This window comes from Nannobrachium achirus, assembly GCF_963921795.1.
Source record: "Nannobrachium achirus genome assembly, chromosome: 9".
NCBI classification, from domain to species: domain Eukaryota; kingdom Metazoa; phylum Chordata; class Actinopteri; order Myctophiformes; family Myctophidae; genus Nannobrachium; species Nannobrachium achirus.
This window is the reverse complement of record NC_137818.1, coordinates 48,139,748-48,164,415: the sequence shown is the minus strand read 5'-3', so window position 1 is coordinate 48,164,415 and position 24,668 is coordinate 48,139,748. Positions and strand designations below refer to the sequence as shown.

The 24,668-nt window shown below is 42.5% G+C and overlaps 1 protein-coding gene across 4 annotated transcripts in view; it reads left to right on the top strand.

The window, feature by feature from the left end:
* The window catches only part of mtor (mechanistic target of rapamycin kinase), a 161,059-nt gene that overhangs the window by 37,946 nt on the left and 98,445 nt on the right, over positions 1-24,668 (top strand). For all 4 annotated transcript variants that reach the window (XM_080733387.1, XM_080733386.1, XM_080733385.1 and 1 more), the window contains exons 21-28: positions 4,001-4,168; positions 7,533-7,645; positions 9,944-10,106; positions 12,246-12,338; positions 16,511-16,657; positions 18,679-18,821; positions 21,437-21,599; positions 22,443-22,588. In XM_080733387.1, coding sequence (XP_080589513.1) covers positions 4,001-4,168; positions 7,533-7,645; positions 9,944-10,106; positions 12,246-12,338; positions 16,511-16,657; positions 18,679-18,821; positions 21,437-21,599; positions 22,443-22,588 — 1,136 coding nt within the window. The remainder of the gene's footprint in view (positions 1-4,000; positions 4,169-7,532; positions 7,646-9,943; positions 10,107-12,245; positions 12,339-16,510; positions 16,658-18,678; positions 18,822-21,436; positions 21,600-22,442; positions 22,589-24,668) is intronic.

Below are 24,668 nucleotides of genomic sequence, written 5' to 3'. Positions count from 1 at the left end.
GGGAAGTTAATTTTATTTACATTGAGGTCCTCTGAAGACATTTGCGTTTAATAGTCTCGCTTTCATATTGTGTGTAGTCTACATTTGCTTAAATTACAGTTGTTTTCCTAAACAAAATGCACGAGTGGAGTTCAGCCAAGGACTGTGGCAGGAGTTTTCCTTTTTATCCAGTGACTGCTTGAGACAGTGTTGCTCTAGCAGCATATTGGTTAAGAGAGAACAGCTGAGAGAGATCACACAAAGTGGCGCAGACTATTCCACTAAACTGACTAAAGCCACAATCTGAAACTCTATTGTCCCGTATTATTCAGCAAGGTGAAAAGCATCAAATATCCATCTTCCTCCTTTAGGACGTCTAGCGCGGCTCTAATGCCGAATTCACACCAACATTCATAGTGGTTTACTGTAGCTCTTAGCATTTTTCGGCAACTGTAAATGGTTGCGAACAAAACATCTAAAACTTCATGTCACCTTTGTTTGTTCGCTTAGTCAAGCCTTGCATTTCTGGTTGATTGCTGTTTTGTCCCACCACAAACCTCAGCGCTTTTTTATTCTCTCCGCCTTCTGACGCAAAAAATTGCTCCTCACCATAGACAATTTATGGAACCATGCCGCTTTCTCCGAAAATGGAATTCCGAATACCAATCTGGTGTGAATTTGGCATGAGGATGGCAGCCAGTCAGTCAGGCCATCTACAGGAGAACAACTCGTGCTTCCCCAAGGCGTTACCATAAAGCCAAGATTTCCACATGCACACAAGATCTCCAGATCTAATTGGCAGATTTGCCATGGAACTTGCTGTTCCTGCTTCCTGGAGCATGTACCCTATCCATTTGAGTGACCCCATGACCTTTCCTTTAGTGCCACCCACAGGCCAAAATGAGCAACCTGCAATCTGCTCATTAGATAATGAGACATCTTGTGTGCAAACTATCTGATAATCTATTTAGAAGATTGCAGGATGAACCCTGCCGATTTTGGTGACACCATGGTCTGTCCTCTAGTGCAACCTTTCTGCAAAAATGTCCAAGTGGGTGTAAGGAGCAGCATGGCCTGTAGGGGCTGCCAGCAGTAGACTTATGGTCCAGATTCTTCTAGGTAACATATTATGAACGCCTTGCAGCGAAAGGAACTAGAGCGAACTGGGCCATTCCACCTTGAGAGCCTCTGACTTAATAAATGGGGAGTCAAACAAAGGATCTATTCATTTTCGTTCCAGTCTACCTCATGCATCCAGATGGAGGGGGCTGGAATAGCCATTCAGGACACACATACACACACGCATGCACATACACGCACTCTCAGACTCTGCGGCCATAGGCAGGGCAACGCAGGAAAGCGGGGGCAGAACACAGCTTTCACAGCTGAAGCCCATTGGTATATTGACGTATTACGTGACTTTGACTTCTCTCTCCCCGTACTCTTTCTTACTATCTTCCTGTTGTTTCGTTCTCTTGTCCTAAACTCTTATTATCTCTAATATAACCAATCACTGCTCTGGCACCAGGGCTTTCCAAAAGGCTGTCAGTAGCCACGCAGGAGACGTGATATCAATTCCAATTGACAGGAAATTGTCTTTGCCATTTGCACCTCGCAAGCCCCCCTCCCCACAATCTGGCACATGAAACCTCTGCATCGCCAATGCAATTCTCTGTCCAACACCTCTTCCCTCTCTTTCTCTCTCTCTCTCTCTCTGTGTGTCTGTCTCTCTGTGCCTTTCCCCCCTCTCTCTCTCTCCCTCCCTCCTCCTCTCTGTCCCTCTCTCTTCCTCTCCCTCTCTCCCTCTCTCTATCTATGCTTTCTCCCCCCAATCTCTGTCTGTCTGTCTGTCTGTCTCTCTCTCTGCCTCCCTCTCTCCCCCTCTCTCTATCTATGCTTTCTCCCCCCCAATCTCTGTCTGTCTGTGTGTCTGTCTGTCTGTCTGTCTGTCTGTCTGTCTGTGTCTCTCTCTCTCTCTCTCTCTCCCCCCCTCCCTCCCTCCCTCCCTCCCATTGACAGAAACACATTTTGACCCAGGCCTCTCAGGCCGAGACCCACACACTCCCAGAGCACCAATAGATTTTACCACAGCAAAGGTAGATGAGGTAGTGTTTGGATGTCCCCTCCACATGTCATAAAAGAAAAGGCATACATCAGAGTCACGCAAATCTAGGTCATTGGTCATCTTGGACAGAGGCATAGCTCCATGCCTTCATTACGTACCTGACTTCCTGTTCTAAAGCACGTTATTACATTCTCGACTCTTGCCATAATAGAGGAACACCTCACTTTTGGCCACTGACAGTGCACAGTGTTAAAGGACCACAATGGGACTGAGTTTGTCCCGTGTTTTATCATTTCAACTGATGTGTACATGCATTTTCGGTAAAAACAGCTATGATCGTTCTCTCCTGTTCTGATTTATTTTATTCTGTTCTGTTTCTGACTGCCTGTTTCTGACTGTTTTTGTATTTTATAATGTTTCATATTTAGGGTGCCAGGCAAGCACGTAGTGCATCGATCCCCTTTAGTTTTTGTTGGTTTATATTCTTCTTCTGTCGGTTTTAACGAAACACTGCATTGTCTGCAATATGGTAGAGGGCCAAAGGGTAGCCCTATAGCAATCAATTAAAAATGCAAACTTTGAACAGGTATAACTCATGCCCTGTTTGAGCTACAGTGATTAATCTTATGCCGAACAACTTTGTCAATTTGATCTATGTCCTCTGACCTTTAGATCTTCCATCTTTTGAATTATCTGAAAAAATAGTTCAAATCTATCTCTTCCTGGGATGTTTGAGCAATCTGCACAAAACTTTCTACACACAAACTTTGGACCATTATTGACAAAAAAATCGTACTGACGCACGCACACACATTCGGTATTGCACAACGCACAAAGTGAGAAACAGGCATGCTAGCATTAGACACACACACACACACACACACACACACACACACACACACACACACACACACACACACACACACACACACACACACACAGGGTAAAGCTGCTAAAGCAAATGCAGTAGAGTGTTATTCCAAATATCACTGAAACCAATTATCCAAAGGGGGGGGTGCTATAGCAATCGTTTGAAAAATGCAAACTTAAACAGGCATAAGTCATGCCTCATTTGGCCTACAGCCATGAAACTTGCTTACGCATGTGCTTTACTCATGAGGAACACATATATCACTTTGACCAGTAAAACTCCACCCTTAGATTTTTGAGCATTTTGAGCAGTTCTACACACAATCTTTGGACCATTATCTAAAATCTAAAAAGTTGAAGTTGTGTATGAAATAATTAAGGCTCCAGGAGCCAATGAATATTGTAGAGGGCATGGCTTCATAAAAAAAATCTTCATGGGCTCCTTTCTCTTGATCCCAAGTTCTGGGGTTCCAATGGCTCGGTCGGTAAAGTTTTTACCTGTAAGTCTGAAGTTCCCTGGTTCAAAGTAAACCCTGACTTATACAGTCCAAAAGTAATTTGCCGAACAGAAATCATGACTTAAAGCATGTGCACTTTTTAAAGACAAGATGAAATTACGTTTTGACAGTATTTGTTTTAGATTTTGTGATGCATCTTCTATTGAGACATGAGCATAGTGCATGACAGAAGGAAAAAAAACATTATGCTTTTCAACAAATTCAAACAGGGCTGTTGTAGTTGAATTGATAGAAATGATGCCTGGGAAGATTCGAATCCAGGCCACGGCTAAACCCCCTGGCAAGGAATTGTGATGGATCTGTCCATGTTGTGTAGATGAAGTATAACATTTGGCAATCTTTTGTCTTGATGACTGTACTCTATTTCAGTGGTTCTCAAAGTGGATTCCAGGGACTTTGTGAGCTCCTTTATGGGGGTCTAAATTGACCCCTACAAATCTGTTACTCTTAACAGCATACAAATGGAACCAAATGGACCCGTTAGTCAGAGTTAAGGGGAGACCTTGAAATGTAAAAGTTTGAGAACCACTGCTCTATTTTACTGATGTGCTCCATTGTGTTGTTTTAGGAGTACTGGACGCCCAACAACCCCATGCAGAACACCATCATCCTGTTGATCGAGCAGATCGTGGTGGCGCTGGGCGGTGAGTTCAAGCTGTACCTGCCCCAGCTCATCCCTCACATGCTGCGAGTCTTCATGCACGACAACAGCACCGGCCGCAGCGTCACCATCAAGGTGAGGACACGTCTTTGACTAGCACATACATCTTTAGCTCTCACAACTATCAAAATCTTAACTGTCCTACTGCCAGATGTTATAATGTATTTGTTGGGGCTGGTGCCAGCAAAAAGCAGCTTACCTTTGTGATGTTATAGAAAATTATCTATTGATATTTTCAAACTAATTCTTTCTACAATACAATGCTCATATGTGTACTTTGGCCTAGCTGGCGGCAGAGGGCAGCCTTATACAAAGAATTCATGTGAATTGGGCCGTTTCGCTTGCCATCCATTCAGAGCACAGAAATGCATTTTCTAGAACAGATCCACAGAAAACAGCCAGGAAGTGATTTGGGGCTCCATTATTGCTAACGTGCGGTGGAATTATTGAGAGCAGCATTACGGGAGATGTTTTTACAGTACACCGCGGCGCGACCCCCCATCAGCTTACAGTCATCAGAAGAGGTAAAAAGAACGAGCCGTATTGGCAATATGCCGCCGTCAAAATTGGGGCGAACCGGAACGTCCGAAGCAGTAAAAGAGTTAAGTGAAAAGTGACGGTATCTGTGATTCCACATTGATTCCACCTTCCACACCAAGAACAATAACTAAAAAAGATTACTAAAAATGTTGTGACTGAAGTGAATGGCCGATTCCACACTGCAAACGATTTGATAAATGATATAAAAAAACTGCTAGCCAAACAAAATCCGTTCAACATATCCCTCATTATCAACATCTTAACATAACTTATCCTTCGTCAGTGTGGATGCTCAGATCATAAATTATCTTTATAATTATCCTTGGTGTAGACAGCCTTTTGATGCTGCTGAACTTGAAGCTTAGCTACTTTACCCAAAATGCATGTGTGTCTGTGACAGGCACCTCTTACTCAGCGCAACATATGTTTTAAAAGAAGTGTTTAAGGACCTTGGGGTGGATGTTAACCTTTTAAGACTGCAATCGATCTTTGTTGCATAATATACAGTAATTGACCTTTTGTTTGATTGAGGTTGCAGCTACACTGATGGCTGCTTTCCTCTCTAATGTTTCACTTCCCGAAAGGTCCTTTCACTTTGCTGCACTTTTTCTGACGAATATCGGAGCGAATTTCAGAGCACGTACAAAAATAAAAAAGATTACTTCACATTATGTCAATCACGATTGCTCACTGCCGCTGTTTATTTCGTCTGAATACATTTTTTTCATCATTTTTCGCAGCTGTCGCCACTGGGTCACTGCTTTCTCTCTCTCTCAGCTATAGGTCCTTGGCCTGAAAACCCCTTTTTTATTATACATTTTTTGTGGATTTTGGATTTAGAAAAATACCTTCCTTCATTCTATTGGGAAGGTAGGAAGTTAACAAGATGAACCAATTTCAAAATTGGCACCACCTATTTTGGGCATGACAAAAACAAAAAAAGCTACCGGTGCTAATGGCAGATCACATCAATTCAATGCTTTGTGAGCTTTAGATCGTCTATTTTTGTGTGATACCGCCATACAATGAAATGTAAAATAGGGCCTTTGTGTACAATGGATACTTTGTTTGTGGGATTCCTGCACTTTAGTTAGCACCTCAGAAAGTGGAATGTGGTTTTGTTGCACCCTACTGACACTCTATACGTGTAAGCACAACAAGAGTTCAGTTGACTCTGGACTTAAGAGGTAACGTTGCCATGTCAGTTTGTGGCTGTGTCCACATCCCGCGCCAACTTCCGCATCTTGCCCGCGCAACACCAATACAGCATCCCAGAGCCAGCGATGCGTATAGCTGGCACCTTCTCCTCTTTCCCCCCCGCTGCCGCTGCCGCTGATGCTTATCCCATTCATTTCCCCTCAAACTCAGAATCTCAGCCTGGAGCAACAGACCGCAAAGACCCACAATCACAGCCCTGCGGTCATCCAGAGTCTTCTCTCTCTCTCTCACACTCTCTCTCTCTCTCTCTTTCTTCCTCTCGCTCTCTCTCTCTCTCTCTCCTGTTCCTGTTTTGTCTCAGTGTCTGCGGTGTTAGATAACCCAGCAGACCACCGTCTGGGTAGGCTATAACCCCAGGCCAGGGTCTGGGCTAATGTGGAGCACGAGATGAGGTCGCGGACAGAGGCAGCCGGGGGGAATCGGGTTACTTTTCCAGCCTGAAGGAAAAGAAAAGAAAACAGATCTCCATCATTTCAGGAGCTTTTCTGACTATCCATCCCTCCTCCAACCCCCAGACACACACACACGCACACACACACACACACACACACACACACACACACACACACACACACACACACACACACACACACACACACACCGCTCTCCAGACCCCCGCCTCGGCTTCCTGCAGTCTCGCCTGGCGCAATTTAGACATGGGGGCTGGTGGGAAGGCGGTCTGTCTTTAGTTGGCTGTAACAGACGTCATCCCTCTAAACCACCATCAATATGCACGCACGCACATGCGCGCACATACACACAATGTGACACCGTTTCCCATTAGCTCCAGAAACGGTTTGTGACTTGGTTGCCCAGAAAACAACCCTCGCAAATTCAACCAAAAGTTGTGAAATCCTCGCCTAGGACATGTGTTGGAGATGGCCTGCTCGGAAGAGAGAGGGCCAGCAGTACCCAGAACGTCCGCTATAACGTTTCGTCCCGTGAACCTGATCGCGGTGAAGTCTAGAATGTCTGCCACCACCTTCCTGGAAAAAAAGAAGTTAATAACAAAACGTGCAGTTTTTCCACGAGAACTGCTAGAAGAAAAACCCATTTAGTGTTAACCCATTTAGGCCTAGAATTATTGAATGCTTTAACCGGTGAAAAATAGCAGATATACAACTTGTAGATCTGCTATTTTTGAAAAAGTCGTGAAAATTTGTGCAAATCTTTGAACATTATGTATTTTCAAAGCGAACGTTTGTAACTCAAATTTTGCTTCTGGGTGGTCCCTGGAACTAAATATGTTGAATGGGGGTCCGTGGCCAAATAAATATCATTTTGGGGGTCCTTCACATGAAAAGGTTTGAGAACCTCTGACATAGTAGTCTCTCAAGAACAGCCTAACTGAGCTTCAGTTAAGTGAAAAGGACCTTTTCTTTGACGATGGCTAAGCCAGATTACTGACATAGAAACATAGGTTTTTCAAAAGAACCTTAGAGGATTCAAAAAGACACTTATAGAATCGGGGTCAAAAATTGAAATAGCAGATCTACAAGCTCGTAGCGCGGCACTCGGTGCCGCGCTGTGAGCTTGTATATCTGCTATTTTTCAATAGTTAAAGCATAAAATAACGATACACAATAATGTGTACCCCGTTCTAAATGGGTTTTAATGAGCCCTTGCGAGGTGAACTGTTGCACATGATCCGTTCAACAGTGGTGCTCACTCTCTTTTCCAGCTGCTCAACGCCATCCAGCTGTTTGGCGCCAACCTGGACGACTACCTCCACCTGCTGCTGCCGCCCATCGTCAAACTGTTTGACGCCCCAGACGTCCCCCTGCAGGCGCGCAAGTCAGTACCGTGACGCGTGCGTGCGTGCGTGTGTGTGTGTGTCTGCTGTTTGCCAGCTTGCCATCAGGCAAATTAGCCGTGTTTTTTTTTTTTTTTTAAGATTTGTTTTTTGGGCTTTTTATGCCTTTATTGATAGGACAGTAGACTGACAGGAAATGGGGAGAGAGATGGGGAATGACATGTGGCAAAGGTCGTCCGGATCGGAAATCAAACCGGCGACGCCAGCAGGCATCATAGCCTAGTATGTGGTATGCGCCTTGACCACCAGGCCAGCGGGCGCCCCATTAGCCGTGTTTTTTGACAAAGTTTAGTTTTCTCTCTCACATTTGTTTCTCTTGGGTATGCAGTGTGCACTCATATCCAGCTTCTTTATCACAACATTTATTGAGCTTCCATATTCAATGTCTTCGCTATTGTCATGTTATTTTCAAACTTTGCTAATTACACAAGTTAACAATGTAGCTCCATGTTTCTCCATGTTTTATTGAATTAAATAAGGTTCACGTTCATGTGTGCTCTAGTTTATAGATCGCTGGCCTTTGAACCATTATGGTTCTGGGTTCAATACCGTGGCACTGCCATCTCAGCATATGAGCTGCACTTCCTGGGTAGCTGACACCTGATTTATATTATAGTTTTACACCAGTGTCTCACATCGGACATACATGTAGCAAATGTACAAGCTCACAGCATGTTGTGAGCTCGTAAATATGTTATTTTCGGTGTGAGACACAAAGCGCAACCAAGTACAACTCAGGCTTAAGACAAGCGGTGAGTATTGGGAGCTGGCGGTAGGGCATTCACGAATAGTGATTTTTAGTATTCGAATTATTTGTCGTCAAAGTATTCGAATAGTCGAATATTCGACAGGACTGGCCAAACTGTCAAATATTAAGTAAGCAAGAGGCGAACATTGTGAAAATAGCCGATCTACATGCTCACAACGCCTCGCGTTGCGAGGCGTTGTGAGCATCTAGATCTGCTATTTTCACAATATGTATTTGCGGAACCGAGTCACATTAAATGTAATACCTACAATTCCAAGTGCCAGTTAAAATATGTTTATTTTGGGGGTCACAGCCTAAAAAGGTTTGAGAACCCCTGGTATAGAGCATTAACAAATTCATCCACCAAGGCCATTGACAACTCATTCTTATGACTTCCTATCTAGCCAAGCTTTATAAACTATATATATTATTATTTTGAAAGAGAGAGAAAAAAAAAAAAAAAAAATCGACTTCGGTGAACAACGTCGAATAGTGACTTTGATATTCGAATATTTGAATATTTGGTGAATGCCCTAAGCTGACGGTAGATGTGGCCGCTCCACCTCAACAATACATCTCCCTTGTAAGGGGAGTGGACTCCCTCGTTGCTCAGCTGATGCCAACAATAAGCCCCTCCGACATACATACTTACTTACTTACTTCATGTTCAAGTAGGACCAACATAGAGATAAAGAGAACATGATTGGGTGAATCATTGTCCTTGCACGGTTGAACGATATACAATGAAAACAAGTTCTCAATACGTCATGGGTTTGATATATTGCACGGCTCTACTGACACCCTAGAAATAATGTGCCCCACATTTCCAGAAACACAGAAGAGGGCCCCGATGCCAACGCTTACATATCGTGGAGCTCATTAACTTTTATGTGGCCTCTCTCCGGCTCTTCTGTAAATACTTGCAGGGTGAGCACCTTCGCAAGCGTTTTAATGTCAGCCTTTTGGAAAGGCACCGTCTCTTAGGCCTCCGACACCAGAGACACCTCTGGTAGCGTTTCAAACAAAAGTGCCATGATGTCTAATCTTGTCCCGAGGGCTGTCACAATTTTTACATAATCGTCTAATCGCAATTATTTGACATGATCGCAATTAATTGACATAATCGCAATTATTTTGTCATAATCGTCATAATCGTCTTTACATGTTGAAAAATGTTCATATTTTCAAACATTTTCAAAAATAGTGGAAATAGCCGATCTACAAGCTCACAACGCACTGTATCGCGACGCGTTGTGAGCTTGTAGATCTGCTATTTCCACTATCGATGTTCTTTTTCAAGTATAAAGTTGTCAAATATGTAACTAGTCATTTCTTCGTATATTTAGGTTATGTGTCATATCTGCCATGTGCAACAACTTGATTAGCCTACAAGCCAAACAGGAATGTAATTGTCAACGACAGAAACGCAATTAAATCGTTAATCACAATTATTTGAGTGACAATCAATCGTCGTGTAAAATGTCATAATCGTGACAGCCCTACTTGTCCCCCTCCTGCCGGTGTTTCCCAGGGTGGCCTTGGAGACGCTGGACCGTCTCACAGAGTCTCTGGACTTCACTGATTACGCTTCCCGCATCATCCACCCCATCGTACGCACGCTGGACAGCACCCCCGAGCTGCGCTCCACCTCCATGGACACCCTGTCCTCGCTGGTCTTCCAGCTCGGCAAGAAGGTAACAAACTGCAGCACGTGCCCGTGTTATGTAACAAACCTTTCACCTTTCATTTGACGTCTCCCCCGGGACTCGAATTTAACACAATACAATGTGAAGGAATCTAGAGATGGGACGATAAGCGATATTATCGTTTATCGTGATAAAAAACATTCACGATATTCGTATTGTGGAGATTTAATATATTGTGATATCGTCCTCCGTCATGCACTGGGATCAATTCACCTTTTATTTGCCGAGCTGCATATCCAGTACCACTTTAAACCCTCTATAATTGGTAAAAGGTACTTATAATATACGTACTTAATACAGTATTTTGTCACTCTATCAAATGTCTTTGCCAAAAAATAGCAGTGAGCTTGTAGATCTGCTATTTTTTTGGCAAATATTCCGCCCCAGGATAATAGTTTTGATTATCGTGATAACATCGTAAATCGTGATTTCTTTTGTCACAATAATCGTGATATGATATTTCATATCGTCCCATCCCCTAAATGAATCACCATTAAGTGATTTCTGAAGAAAAATGTTCGTGTGGTGGCCTATTATTTTAGTACACAGTGTCCACAACATCCCAGTGCTTCTTCTACTCGCCGCTGATGTCATGGATGGCTCGGCGGTGGGGGGAAGGGTGTTTACGAGAGAGGGTGGTGAGATCACACGTTAACTACCGCCTCCGCCACCACCCTCGGCCTCCGCCCTCCACTTCCCCTCTCTGTGCACGCCCACACCCTGCCCTCCTGGCCCTGACTCCTGAAGCAGAGGACCACATGTGGACAACAGGGACGTGCTGGCCATTGGGAAAAGCGGGACAACTCCCGAACGGCCGGTTCATTCCCGGCCGGTCCAGGCCGTCCGTTAGGAAAAAATAAATAAATAAAATGTCGGCCTTCGTTCTATTTTGGGGGCTGGACGGCCAACAAAGTAAATCGTCACTGTCGGGCAGAAAACCTCGTATCTCCAAGTTTCAAATGTGTGCATTTTTTCGCAAAGCAAAGCCCTGCTTCATCATACAAGGCCGTCTCACAAAAGTAGTGAAAACAGCAGATCTACAAGCACACAACGCCTCGCGGTGCGAGGCGTTGTGTGCTTGTAGACCGGCTGTTTTCACTAGTTTAAATCATTTTTAAAATGGTTTTGGATATGCAAGGTTTCCACCCGACAACGACGAAATATAACTCACGTAATTGGCCCACTGGCTTGTCACTTTGTCATGATCTGAAATGGCAAATCTTTGAGTAGCAGCAGCGCTACAGAGAGAGATCTCTCTCTATAGCGTGCAATGAGGGCCTCTACAACTCTTTTTTTCCCGGGCTGAATCAGGGGGCCCAGCATGTCCCTGTGTGGACAACACCGCCTTGAAATCCACAGCCTTTTGATGGGGAACATCAAGCCTGCGCTACCGTGTCATTTGGCTTTACGGTGTGGTCGGAAGCAGGGTGAGGGCGGAGGGCCCCCAAGAGAGTGTGGAATGTGCACACGCCCCAAACCACCGGGATGGTCATTAAGGCTGTCACGATCATAACATTTTAGTTGACGAGGGCAAATAATAGGGATTAACAAATTAATTGTGTCTTTGTTTTTGGCATTGAACACTGGGCAAATGGGGCTGTTAAGTATGACATCATTTTGTAGGAGAATTTCTGCCCCCAGTTTCCGTGATTCTTTTTACTATTTTTACTATTTACACATTTTCTTCTCTTTGTTGTTGAAAGGAAAGTGTTAGAATTATACTTTAGTCGTTATTTTTGTCTCGGATCTGTTGAAAATAGCGAGGGACAGAAAATGCTCTGGGGGCAGATTCTCCTCTGCCTACAAAATGATGTCACGGCTTAAAAGCCCCATAAGATTTCTGTTTGGCTTTTAAGCTTTGTAAATACACATTTCACATGGCTGATATGTCGGAAAAATTATTGTAGAAATTGCCGATCTACAAGCTCACATCGGAAGGCATTGTGTCCTTGTAGATCGTCTATTATTGTTTGAAAAATGTTTCTACAGATGAATGGAAACCATTCTGACGATTATGCAAAAAATGATTGCGACTATTTCCAATGAATGTGATCAGGCGATGATGTAATAATGTGACTGGCCTACACAGCATGCCACTCACACTGTGCTCTCTGCTGCCCCCTGCAGTACCAGATCTTCATTCCCATGGTGAACAAAGTGATGCTGAAGCACAGGATCAACCACCAGCGCTATGACGTGCTCATCTGTCGCATCGTCAAGGTCAGCAGCAATCCACCACCTCTCCATCTGTCCTTCTATCACTGCCCCACTCATCCCCCTCTCCTCTTTTATCTCCCCTGATCCCTCTAGCTGTATCTCTCTCTCTCTCTCCCCCGTGCGCAGTAAAATAACTTGTGTCATTTAACTACTTACGTGTGCTTTTGGTACTTCTGTACTCTCAAAGTTACACATGACCTAGGGCAGTGGTTCTCAACCTTTCAGGACGCAACCCCTCAAAATAATCATATTTGATCTGGGGACCTCCCCAAAAATAGTAATATTTGAACTGGAGACCCCACACCCTGATAAGTGCTTGGAAATGTAGGAGTTAAGGCATTACATTGTTTAACTCTGTTCCACAGATAAATATTGTGGGAAAAGCCGCTGTGTCCCGACCCACAGGTTGGGAACTCCTGACCTACCTAGGGCAGTGTTTTTCAAACGTTTTAATTACAAGGACCACCAGTGGTATTATGCTATGGACTCCCAGTTGATGTTTTTTGGAGCGGTGAAAGCGCTCCCAATAGACAGGTATGTCCGTGGGTATGTGGGTGGGTGGCTGGGTGGCTGGCTGGCTGGCCGTGTCCGTCCGTAGCCTGGCAATACCTTGAGTGGCCACACACAACACACTAGTTAAAGGAGGGGCGCTGTTTTGTGCAGGCCAGGCACACTCACCACTCACTCACACGTGCACGCAACACACACACACACACACACACACACACACACACACACACACACACACACACACACACACACACACACACACACACACGCACATAGAACACATAATCAAAAACATAGATCTAGAACACAGAATCAAAAACATAGATCTAGAACACATAGAATCAAAAACATAGATCTAGAACACATAGAATCAAAACATAGATCTAGAACACATAGAATCAAAAACATAGATCCAGAACATATAGAATCAAAAACATAGATCTAGAACACATAGAATGTAAAAACATAAACCTAGAACACAGAATCAAAAACATAGATCTAGAACATATAGAATCAAAAACATAGATCTAGAACACATAGAATCAAAAACATAGATCTAGAACACAGAATCAAAAACATAGATCTAGAACATATAGAATCAAAAACATAGATCTAGAACATATAGAACCAAAAACACCATATAGAATCAAAAACATAGATCTAGAACACATAGAATCAAAAACATAGATCTAGAACACAGAATCAAAAACATAGATATAGAACATAGAGAATCAAAAACATAGATCTAGAACACATAGAATCAAAAACATAGATCTAGAACACAGAATCAAAAACATAGATCTAGAACATATAGAATCAAAAACAGATCTAGAACATATAGAATCAAAAACATAGATCTAGAACACATAGAATCAAAAACATAGATCTAGAACACAGAATCAAAAACATAGATCTAGAACATATAGAATCAAAAACAACATATAGAATCAAAAACATAGATCTAGAACACATAGAATCAAAAACATTGATCTAGAACACAGAATCAAAAACATAGATCTAGAACATGTAGAATCAAAAACAGATCTAGAACACATATAATCAAAAACATAGATCTAGAACACATAGAATCAAAAACATAGATCTAGAACATATAGAATCAAAAACAGATCTAGAACATATAGAATCAAAAACATAGATCTGGAACACATCTATACTATAATTTTGCGAATGTCTGACTGAGTGAGTGAGTGAGTGTCTGTCTGTCTGTCTGTCTGTCTGTCTGAAACAGCGTTTCTCCTCAGTGGCTGGAGCAATTGATCTGAAATCGCATCACCATTAGCAGATGAACACACCTGACATAACTGTGAAGCCCGTTTGTCACTTTCACAAATCGTATACTGTATATTAGCATTTTTATGGTGTATCTATATCTATTTAGCCTACAGTACCTTTTGTGACCACACATGTTAAGGGAGGGGCGCTGTTGTTCAGGCCATGCACAATCACACACAAACCCACACACACACACACACACACACACGGGGGGGTGGGGGGGGTTGTGTGTGTGTGTGTGCAGGCGGGCGGGCGGGCGGGCGGGGGGGGGGGGGCGGTTCTGGCCCTGTTACAGATGTTGTCCAAAAATCATGCAGATCGGTACACAGTATCTCTGTAGCTGTTAAATGGAACGGGTATTTCTTACATTGATGCTCCTACATATTAGCATGCAAGCACCAGTTAAAGTTACTTTCCATCCCTCATATACTGTGTGCACAGTGCACATCCCATAACCCACACACTGCACATCATTTCGGAGCTCATATCTTTGAACGGGTAAGGGCTATATAATCAAAAACATAGATCTAGAACACAGAATCAAAAACATAGATCTAGAACATATAGAATCAATAACATAGATCTAGAACACATAGAATCAAAAACATAGATCTAGAACACATAGAATCAAAAACATAGATCTAGAACACATAGAATCAAAAAACATAGATCTAGAACACATAGAATCAAAAAACATAGATCTAGAACACATAGAATCAAAAACATAGATCTAGAACACAGAATCAAAAACATAGATATAGAACACATAGAATCAAAAACAGACACACACACACACACACACACACACACACACACACACACAGGGTATAGCTGCTCAGATTCACCGCTCCACTTCGAACCGAGGTTTGATTTTTTTTTAATGCGACCCAAATCTATACTGTAAAATCCTCAGTGAATCAATCAACTGAGACAATGTGCGAATGTAACCAGGTCCATTTGGTTATGTTTGTACACTGTCAGAGTTACAAACCCAGAAGGGTCTATTTTGTTCCCAACTATCAATCATTTAACTGGGGACCCCCTGGAACCTCCTCTAGGGGTCCAGGGTCCCTGGACCCCATTTTGAGAACCCTGCAGACGCAGGGAAATAAAGAGCAATATGGATAAATGACCACAGAGGATTTTACTGCGTAAGTGGTTGTGTTTATTGCTAGTGATGATTTGATTTGTTATGAATATTAAGTTACAACAACGATGTTCATCGTTATCACTATTATCATTTCCAGAGTGGTGACCTGGCATAGGCTTTGTGGAATGCATAGCCTGTCCATTACAGCTTCGTGATCTTCAGAGAGTCAAAGTTTATCAAAGGCCTCTGCCAAAAAAAAGCGGCAGTTTATTTTTTACCGTATCGAGTTCCCTTAGAGTTAAATGAACATTTTACTGTGTAAATATGTCCTCATTACATGAGAGACAAGGAAGCATAATGGAATGAATTGATGTTGTCTGCTCGTTCCGTGAAGCCTCCTTTGAATGAGAGCGTTGACACTGATGGTACACGCTCCAGCACTCATCTAGAATATAATGAGACGCAGTAAACAAACAACATCCACTCTGACCTTATCGTTTACAACCAGCTGTCATTACGCCGTAATATTTATCAACAGGAAATGCCCCGCGGCATCCAAATGCTTTGAAGGCCGCCTTAACCCATTTAGGCCTAGAATTAGAAGGATTCAAAAGACACTTATAGAATCGGGTCAGAATTCTAATGTTCACGACTTTTCAAAAATAGCAGATCTACAAGCTCGCAGCGCGGCACTCGGTGCCGCGCTGTGAGCTTGTATATCTGCTATTTTTCAATAGTTAAAGCATAAAATAATGATACACAAAATGTGTACCCGTTCTAAATGGGTTAATGGTCTGTGTATGTGTTGTTGTGTGTGTGTGTGTGTGTGTGAGGTTGTGGAGTGTGTGTGGGCTTGAACAAGTTTTTCTTTGTAATGATGCCTTCAAACCTGGATGGTTCGAGCGGCGCGATTACATACAAAGTGAATGCAAAGATGAGACGACGCGCGGCCGGCCGCGAACGATCCGAACGGGGCGGCGTGAAGTCATGAACGGTCGTTTCAGTATCTTCGCCCCCAGATGGAAAAATCCAAGTGAAGCGACTTTCGCTTCCCACCGACTCCACCCATCGCGTCCTGACAGCCAATCAGAGTTGATGTTGTCCGGAGACACGGAAATGTTTTTGGTGTTTGGTTTTGGGACTGTGTTTCGCCTTGATTCCAACGGGACATAATTCTTAACAAACGCTGATCAGCGCGACCAAAGTGAAGCGATAGAAGCGACTAGAAAGAAGAAATAGCTCCAGGTTTGGACGATTAATTGTTGTCATGTGGTGTCATCAGGGCTACACGCTGGCTGAGGAAGAGGAGGACCCTCTCATCTTCCAGCACCGGCAGCTGCGCGGCAACCAGGGCGACGCGCTGGTCAGCGGGCCGGTGGAGGCGGGGCCTATGAAGAAGCTTCACGTCAGCACCACGGCCCTGCAGAAGGTAACGTCAACAACACACAACATTACATCACCACCTGATTCAGCCATGCATCCAGCAGGGCTGCAAACTAATTGTCGTGGATGTATTGATCGAAGTCTTCTACTTGTCTTGATTTCGCCCATACAGTGGATTATGTTAAAAGTAATTAAGTTAAAATCTAAAAGAAAGGAACTGGTTGGAATAACATGCTATGTCCAACCGGGGAAACTCCCCCCCTGTTAGGTGAAAAGAAGCTACTTGGACTCTTCATGCATACTGTAGTAGAAGGAAGTCAGTCCGTTGTCTCCCCAGGTTGGCAGAGGGAGTGTAGCACCCAGGATTACATTAGATAATTGACACCGGGTGAAAAATGGGTTACAAAATCATGGGATAAAAATCTATAAAACAAAACCCCAGAAATATTGTAACTAGTCTTCTTTTCATTGTTTCTTTCAACAGTATAAAGGAACACCTATATTCTTTTCGCATGGTTTCAGTAAATAAACATAAGACGTGGATGTACACTGTTGAATTGCATATAGCAGTTTAGAGGAAAGCTGGACAATACGTCTTCATAATTTTGGTCCATGAATATTGTTAAAGGAGAACTTTGGTTTTTTTACAACAAGGGTTCATATTTTAGATAGTAATTAAAGAATATAAAAGATGAGAGTTAAAATGTTTTCATTTACTCCTTTTTATCGTTTTAGAGATTTTAAATATTTTGATTTCAGTGGATGGGGGCATGCGTACGAGTGGCTAAATATGTCTTTTTACACAGAATAAGCCCATTCCCAAGATGCACCGCAGTCTTTCATGGGCAGATGTGACTTCTGGGGTTACTGTAAATAGCAATAAAGAAATTGCAGGCCTATTGTGTCTAAAAAGACATATTTAGCCACTTGTACACATGCCCCCATGCGTACGCATGCCCCCACGTTTTAGCACGCTAAACGTGCTAAAACAACTTTGAACACTCACTTTTTCTTTTCTCTAATTACAATCTAAAATATGAACCCTTGTTGTAAAAAAACTAAGTTGTCCTTTAATTCACTTTGAATTAATCTTGCCCAGCTCTATGACATTTAATTTAATCAAACTACATTTAGCGTTTATACTTGGAGCTCGATACATATCGGGCTCACATTGCTGTGTATACGTTAATCCACCTACTGTAGAATCACCATGGTATCTGTGATATTTTGCGGGTTAAATTAACACTGAGAATTTTACAGTGTAGATTGGGGTCCCAGAGATTAAAAAAAGAAAGAATGGTGATCCAATGCTGTAATGCATATCGAACTTGTGGTCCTTGAAATGAAAAAGGTACCGATACACTATGGTAGAATACTTGACTTAGTAGCAGCCAAATAACAAATGGTTAGGGACACTGGACTCCTCACAATCCTAGGACTCTCATGTGATTCTGGAGCTGGTCAATGTGACCTAAAAAGTGTTATACTAGAATACCATATTTATCGCCTCTGTCATATTCTTACACTCCTCTGAGTCCCATTCAGGCCTAGGATTATTGACTGCTTTAACCATTGAAAAATAGCAGATATACGGTGCCGCGCTGCGAGCTTGTAGATCTGCTATTTTTGAAAAATCATTATTTTTCTTTGCAAGTCTTTGAATATATCTATTTAAAAGCGAACATTTGTAACTCAAATATTTACTTCTGGGTGGTCCCTGGAATAACATATTTCGAAATGGGGGTCCGTGGCCAAATACCTGTAATTTTTGGGGGTCCTTGACATGAAAAAGTTTGAGAACCACTGATTCAGAGGAAGGATTTAGAAGTCGGGTCAAAGATCGGGTCAAAGATATTCAAAGACTTGCACTCGTTTTCACGACTTTTTCAAAAATAGCAGATCTACAAGCTCGCAGCGCGGCACTCGGTGCCGCGCTGCGAGCTTGTATATCTGCTATTTTTCTAAAGTTAAAGCATAAAAATAACGGTTAAAGTGGTTCAAATCTAACGCGACTCGGGCGCGTTCCAGGTATTTGAGAGTTAAATGAACCCATGCGTTCGTTGCCAGGCTTGGGGCGCGGCCAGGAAGGTGTCCAAAGATGACTGGCTGGAGTGGCTGAGACGCCTCAGCGTGGTGCTCCTCAAGGAGTCCTCGTCACCGGCCCTGCGCTCCTGCTGGTCCCTGGCCCAGACCTACATCCCACTGGCCAGGTACTCAACCGCTTCTCTGCTTCTTGTCCTCTCCTCTGTCCTCACTTCATCCCTCGCCTCCATTCTTCCATGCTGTCCTCTTTTGCCCACCCCGTGGAGAGACCACGCTCCAGTGGCAGCGTCCCAGTGTACCCCTGTGAAGTTTCACGACAGTTCTCGCTGGATGAGTACTTTCCAGGGTTCCCACGGTCATGAAATTCCTGGAAATATTTTGAAATTCGAAAAATATTTTTTCCAGTACTGGAACATTTTTGGAATTGATCAAGGGTCCTGGAAGGTCCTGGAAAAAATAGCTATGCATTGTCTTTGGTTATTGATTTTGTTAATACCTCTGAAATGACAAATTAAACATTGGCCAAATTGTCAAATATTAGAGGCAGAAATTGTGAAAATAGCTGATCTACATGCTCACAACGCCTCGCGTTGCGAGGCGTTGTGAGCATGTAGATCGGCTATTTTATAATTTTGTATAACCGTGCATGTAGATCGGCTATTTTATAATTTTGTATAACCGTGTTATACAAAATTCCTCAACTCTTAGTGTTCGTCAGGGTGGGGGGTCCCCAGTTAAAACATGATTATTTCGGGGGTCATGGCCTGAAAAGGTTGAAAACCACTGGCATACACTACCTGTCTTTGGGCATTGCGCATTAGCCTGGCGGAGCCCGACGTTATTATCTGTGTTCATTCCTTCCACAGTATAACCTGTGGAAGGAATGAACACAGATAATAACGTCGGGCTCCGCCAGGCTAATTGCGCATAGGAGTAAGCGACGTGTTATCGAGCTGAATTATTGTTATATAGTCCTGGAAATTGTGTTAAATATTCTGGAAAAGTTTTGGAAAAGTTTTGGAAATTAATTGGTAAAAATGAGTGGGAACCCTGACTTTCCGTTATGAAATGGCTGCCTTTTTTGATGTCAGATGCACCTTTTTGATTCATTATTTATTATGTCTAACCTAAGCTTTCGAACATCATAGAGAAGGTTCTGTTGAGACATTTTAAGAGGCCATACAGTAAAGTTCCTAGTTTGCGTTAATAACATTTGAGGCAGCGGTTGGAAAAAGTGGTAAAAAGTCAGGCTTGTGACTTCAACGACTAGCACTGAGGTGGCCCTGACAGTCAAACCTCCAACTGGTCCAGATGAGTTGTTTAATGGCCAGCGGACGACTGGTACTCATGGGAGGCTTCCAGGTGTGAATGGGTTCATTTTAGCGTGAACGTTGAAGCAGGGCGGTTGCTGAAAAATCATGCTGGCTCTGCAAGCCAAGGTCTTCAACAAAATGAAATGGGTGAAAGTCATACTGAGACACATAGAAAGTTGGTACACTTTTAAACATACAACATCAGCAGGACCATACCCATGATGCATTGCAGAAAGAGCCAGAGCCTATTCTTTTTGCCGAGTGAGAAACATTTTGTTCCACCTTATGTTTTTCGGGTTGTGTGTAATGTCAACGGTTTGGCATAGCAATAGTCCTAGTATGGGAAGTACATTTCTGAATACAGAAATGGTTGTGTTTTAGGGATGTGCATGACTGACCAAAATCAATAGTTGAGGGGGGGAAAATAGACAGAGAATTCTGTTATTCTCTTTACTGGAATAGATCATTATAATAAAAGCATACTGCTCAAAAAACGGGCACTTAAGAATAATAGTTAATAACCTTGATTGGCTCAGCTGGACCGACAATAAATCAAAATCTACTCACAGGTCGTGGCGACATAAGATTCAGTGAGTGCCTTCCATGCGTCTGTGATTAGGGCCAGCTTTGGGACAGTTAATTAAGCTTTTGCTGAGATCTTGTGCAGTCCCCTCATAGAGCTTTTCTAATGGAGTGTTCACGTTTTATGGGACGGGACTGTGTATTCAGATTTCACAATTTAGCATACAGAATCCCTCTCATTCCCCAAACGAATTGTCAGCATGTCCATCACTTACCATTTCTGTGATTAGTAGGGGTGTAACGAATTTGAACAGCGAAGCAATACCCATCACGATACATGGACAATATTGGCTCATTCATGGCGATACAAATACGATTTAATGATTTAAAATTGATACAGTAACTATTTAGCAAAAAAAATAATCTGTGCAGGATATTGCAGGTCCTTTGTGTGTGGAAGAAATGTTTTATTATGGATATAAATAAGTAAACGCAGTGATTTCCTCTCTGGCAAATACATGGACTCGCACCTTGACATGAACACAGAGATTACTCATTTGTTGATAGACTAAGTGTAGCGAAGGGAATGGAAAAGTAATTTAATCTCTTTTCTCTTTAAAATTGCTAAATGCAACGCTAAAGTAAGTACTAAAGATCGATACAATCAATTATTTGCATTGCAAGACGATATGATACAAAGTCAAACAATACGATATGTTGCTGTTTGCATATTGATACAGTTTGATCGTTGAAATTAAAATCGAAGCATCAATACAGTAACTGTATCGTTACAATCTAACTACGATTAGTGCTAGGTGGTGTGAACAATATTATAAGCCTAGATTTTGGTAGTAACAACACCATTCATTAAAACATGCCTATTATTCTAACTATTGAGCATAGGGAGGATTAAGGGGCCCTGTGTCACAGTGTATGTCCATTTGCAGGGACCTGTTCAACGCCGCCTTCCTGTCGTGTTGGTCTGAACTGAGCGAGGACCAGCAGGACGAGTTGATCCTCAGCATCGCCCTGGCCCTGACCTCCCAGGACATCGCCGAGGTCACACAAACACTGCTCAACCTGGCAGAGTTCATGGAACACAGTGACAAGGTCTGCATGGAGCCCACTGGAAAGAGGCCACTTTGAGACATACGTCAGATGTTTGTTCTTTTTGTTGCGATGGGACGATAAAGCGATATTATCGTTTATCGTGATAATTGTATCGTGGAGATTTAATTTATCGTGATATCGTCCTCCGCCATGCACTGGGATCAATTCGTCTTTTATCTGCCGAGCTGCATATTCGGTACCACTTAAACTCTCTATTGGTAAAACGTACTTATAATATAAATACTTGATAGTCTTTTTTTTTTTTTTCACTCTACCAAATCTCTTTGCCAAAAAATAGCCGCGTTGCAACGCGTTGTGAGCTTATAGATCTGCTTTTTTTTTTTGGCAAAAAAATAGCAGGATAATTGATGTTTTATTTTTTTCAAAGATTTGTTTTTGGACTTTTATGCCTTTATTGATAGGAAACTAAGGATAATGGATGTTTGGGATATTTTGATTATCGCGATAATATCGCAAATCACGATTTCTTTGGTCACAATAATCGTGATATGAAGTGATATGTGGGAGCAGATAACCACTTTGAACCTGGCAAGCCTCTTTTGTGCATGTTGTGCACATACTGTGGGCGTCATTATAGTAAAGAGAAATGTCAAAGATAGTGAAAATAGCAGATCAACAAGCATCATTGACCTGCTGTGATCATGATGTGCCACAATGTGACACGTCGTGAGCTTGTACATCAGCTATTTCCACTATTCACCATACACAAAGTATACATTATTGCTTAAGTGGTTAACATAGAACATGTCGTATAGGGTATTTTTGTGTCACTAATACTCTGCGTTGTTGTAGTTGTATTAAATATTGTGTTTTCTCCGTCAGGGTCCTCTGCCTCTGAGAGACGATAATGGCATTGTGCTCCTGGGAGAGAGAGCAGCCAAGTGCCGTGCCTACGCCAAGGCTCTGCACTACAAGGAGCTGGAGTTCCAGAAGGGTCCCTCTCCTCAGATCCTGGAGTCTCTGATCAGGTAAGGAGCTCCCAGAGCAACACAGTGGCTCCTAAAGCCAGGGGTTTTCAAAGTGGGTGACAGGGCACCCTGGGGTGCCACGACAGAAGTCCAGGGTTACCGCGAGATCATTTGATAGTATTTGGAATTTATTTGGACATTTGAAAAAATATTTAGTACTTGGAAGTACAAAATTATTTTCAGTCAGTTCTAACCAAAATGGCTATTATCTCATCGTTTTCCTCGCAAAACATAATCACTAAAATATCGTCACTGTCGGGCAGAAACCTTGTATCTCCAAGTTTCAAATGTGCACGTCTTTTGGTAAAGCAAAGCCCTGCTTCATCATACAAGACTGTTGCACAAAACTAGTGAAAACAGCCGATCTACAAGCACACAACGCCTCGCATCGCGAGGCGTTGTGTACTTGTAGATCTGCTGTTTTCACTAGTTTAGTACATTTTATAGATGATAAATGCAAAGCGAACGGTTTTGGACATACAAGGTTTCCACCCGACAACGACAATATGCTATAAATATAAGGTGCTGGGAGTGAAAGTTATAATGTAGGGGTGCCTGGGATTAAAAAAGTATTTATGGGGTGCCCTGAGACAAAAAGGTTTGGGAACCCCTGCTAAAGCCGCCCATCTCTACCTGTGCACACTGGTGGTCCATCACCCTGGCCACAATATGACTTCCGCTTGGTTCTAGCGGGAGTGGCGGAAGAGCTGTGTTTAGCGGAAGTTACGTCATGGCGGAAGTTGAACGGTCTCTGCCTGATATTGTCACCAGGCTTTTCTCTTCGCAGATGAGTAAGCCTGGCTATGCGAGGCTAGTGGTCCGTGGGGATATTGCAAGTGGGCCCCCAAATAATTGTCAAAGAGCTACGATTTGAATGATAGTACCGTACAACGTTAATATTTAAATGATGAATTCACTTTGAAAGAAATACTTTCCGTTACGATACTGATAAATAGGAACTTAAAGTATACCATGTTAGTTCCATTGATCCCAGCCGCAACACAATCGATTGATTGATCATTAAAATGAACACGCTCTGAAAATGCACACAGCCCACTTTCAAGATTTTCATGTTGGCCCTGATCCAGAAAAGGTTGAAAACCACCGTCCTAAAAGCACAAAGAAGCACAGCCATTGCCAATACTAAATAGTATTGATAATGTGAAACATTAGTGAATAAATAGTCTTTGCATTCCCAGACTGCTTACTCATATACATCTGGTCACATCAGAATTCGAAGGACTGCTCTAATTGACATTGAATTGGTTCTGCAGTGCAGTTATTTATTGAATAAACAAGTTGTTTACTCCCAGTTTCAGCAACGAAAGGCTGGTTGATTCTCACCAGTCTCCAGTTAAAAGATGTTTGCCTAGTAAATACTGTAAATATTCACGTAGCAGTAAATGGGCAGCTGATTGTCTGAGCTCATATTGCTCAAGCATTCTTTTAACCCTAGAAGACCTGGAACACATCCGTGAGATCTGAACCACTTTAACCATTATTTTATGCTTTAGCTGTTAAAAAATAGCAGATATAAGTTCATAGCGCGGCTATGAGTTTGTAGATCTGCTATTTTTGAAAAATGAAAATTTTAATATATTAACCTAATTCTATAGGTTTTTGAAAAACGCATGTCAGTGGTTCTCAAACTTTTTCATGTCAAGGACCCCCAATATTATATACTGTATGTATTTGACCGCCGACCCCCATCTCAAAATATTATGCATCAGGGACCAATGTAGTTACCAATGTTCGCTTAGAAATATACATATATTCAAAGATTTGCATAAACTTTCACCATTCTCAAAAAAATAATGGTTAAAGTGGTTAAAATGTGAACACAGATGCGGTCCAGCAGTGGCGTCAGTTCAGCAAAAGCTAAGGTATGGTAACACGACTGGTGTCTTGCATGCGCGCAAAGGCGCGCATGCAAGACACCAGTCATGTTGCCATACCTTAGCAACAGGCATGATGGATTTATTTTAAGAAGTGCATTTTACTTGTTTATTTGGTGTGGCAGCTGCCATACCTTGCCATACCCAATTGACGCCTCTGTGGTCTTAAAAGTTGAAAACCTGAA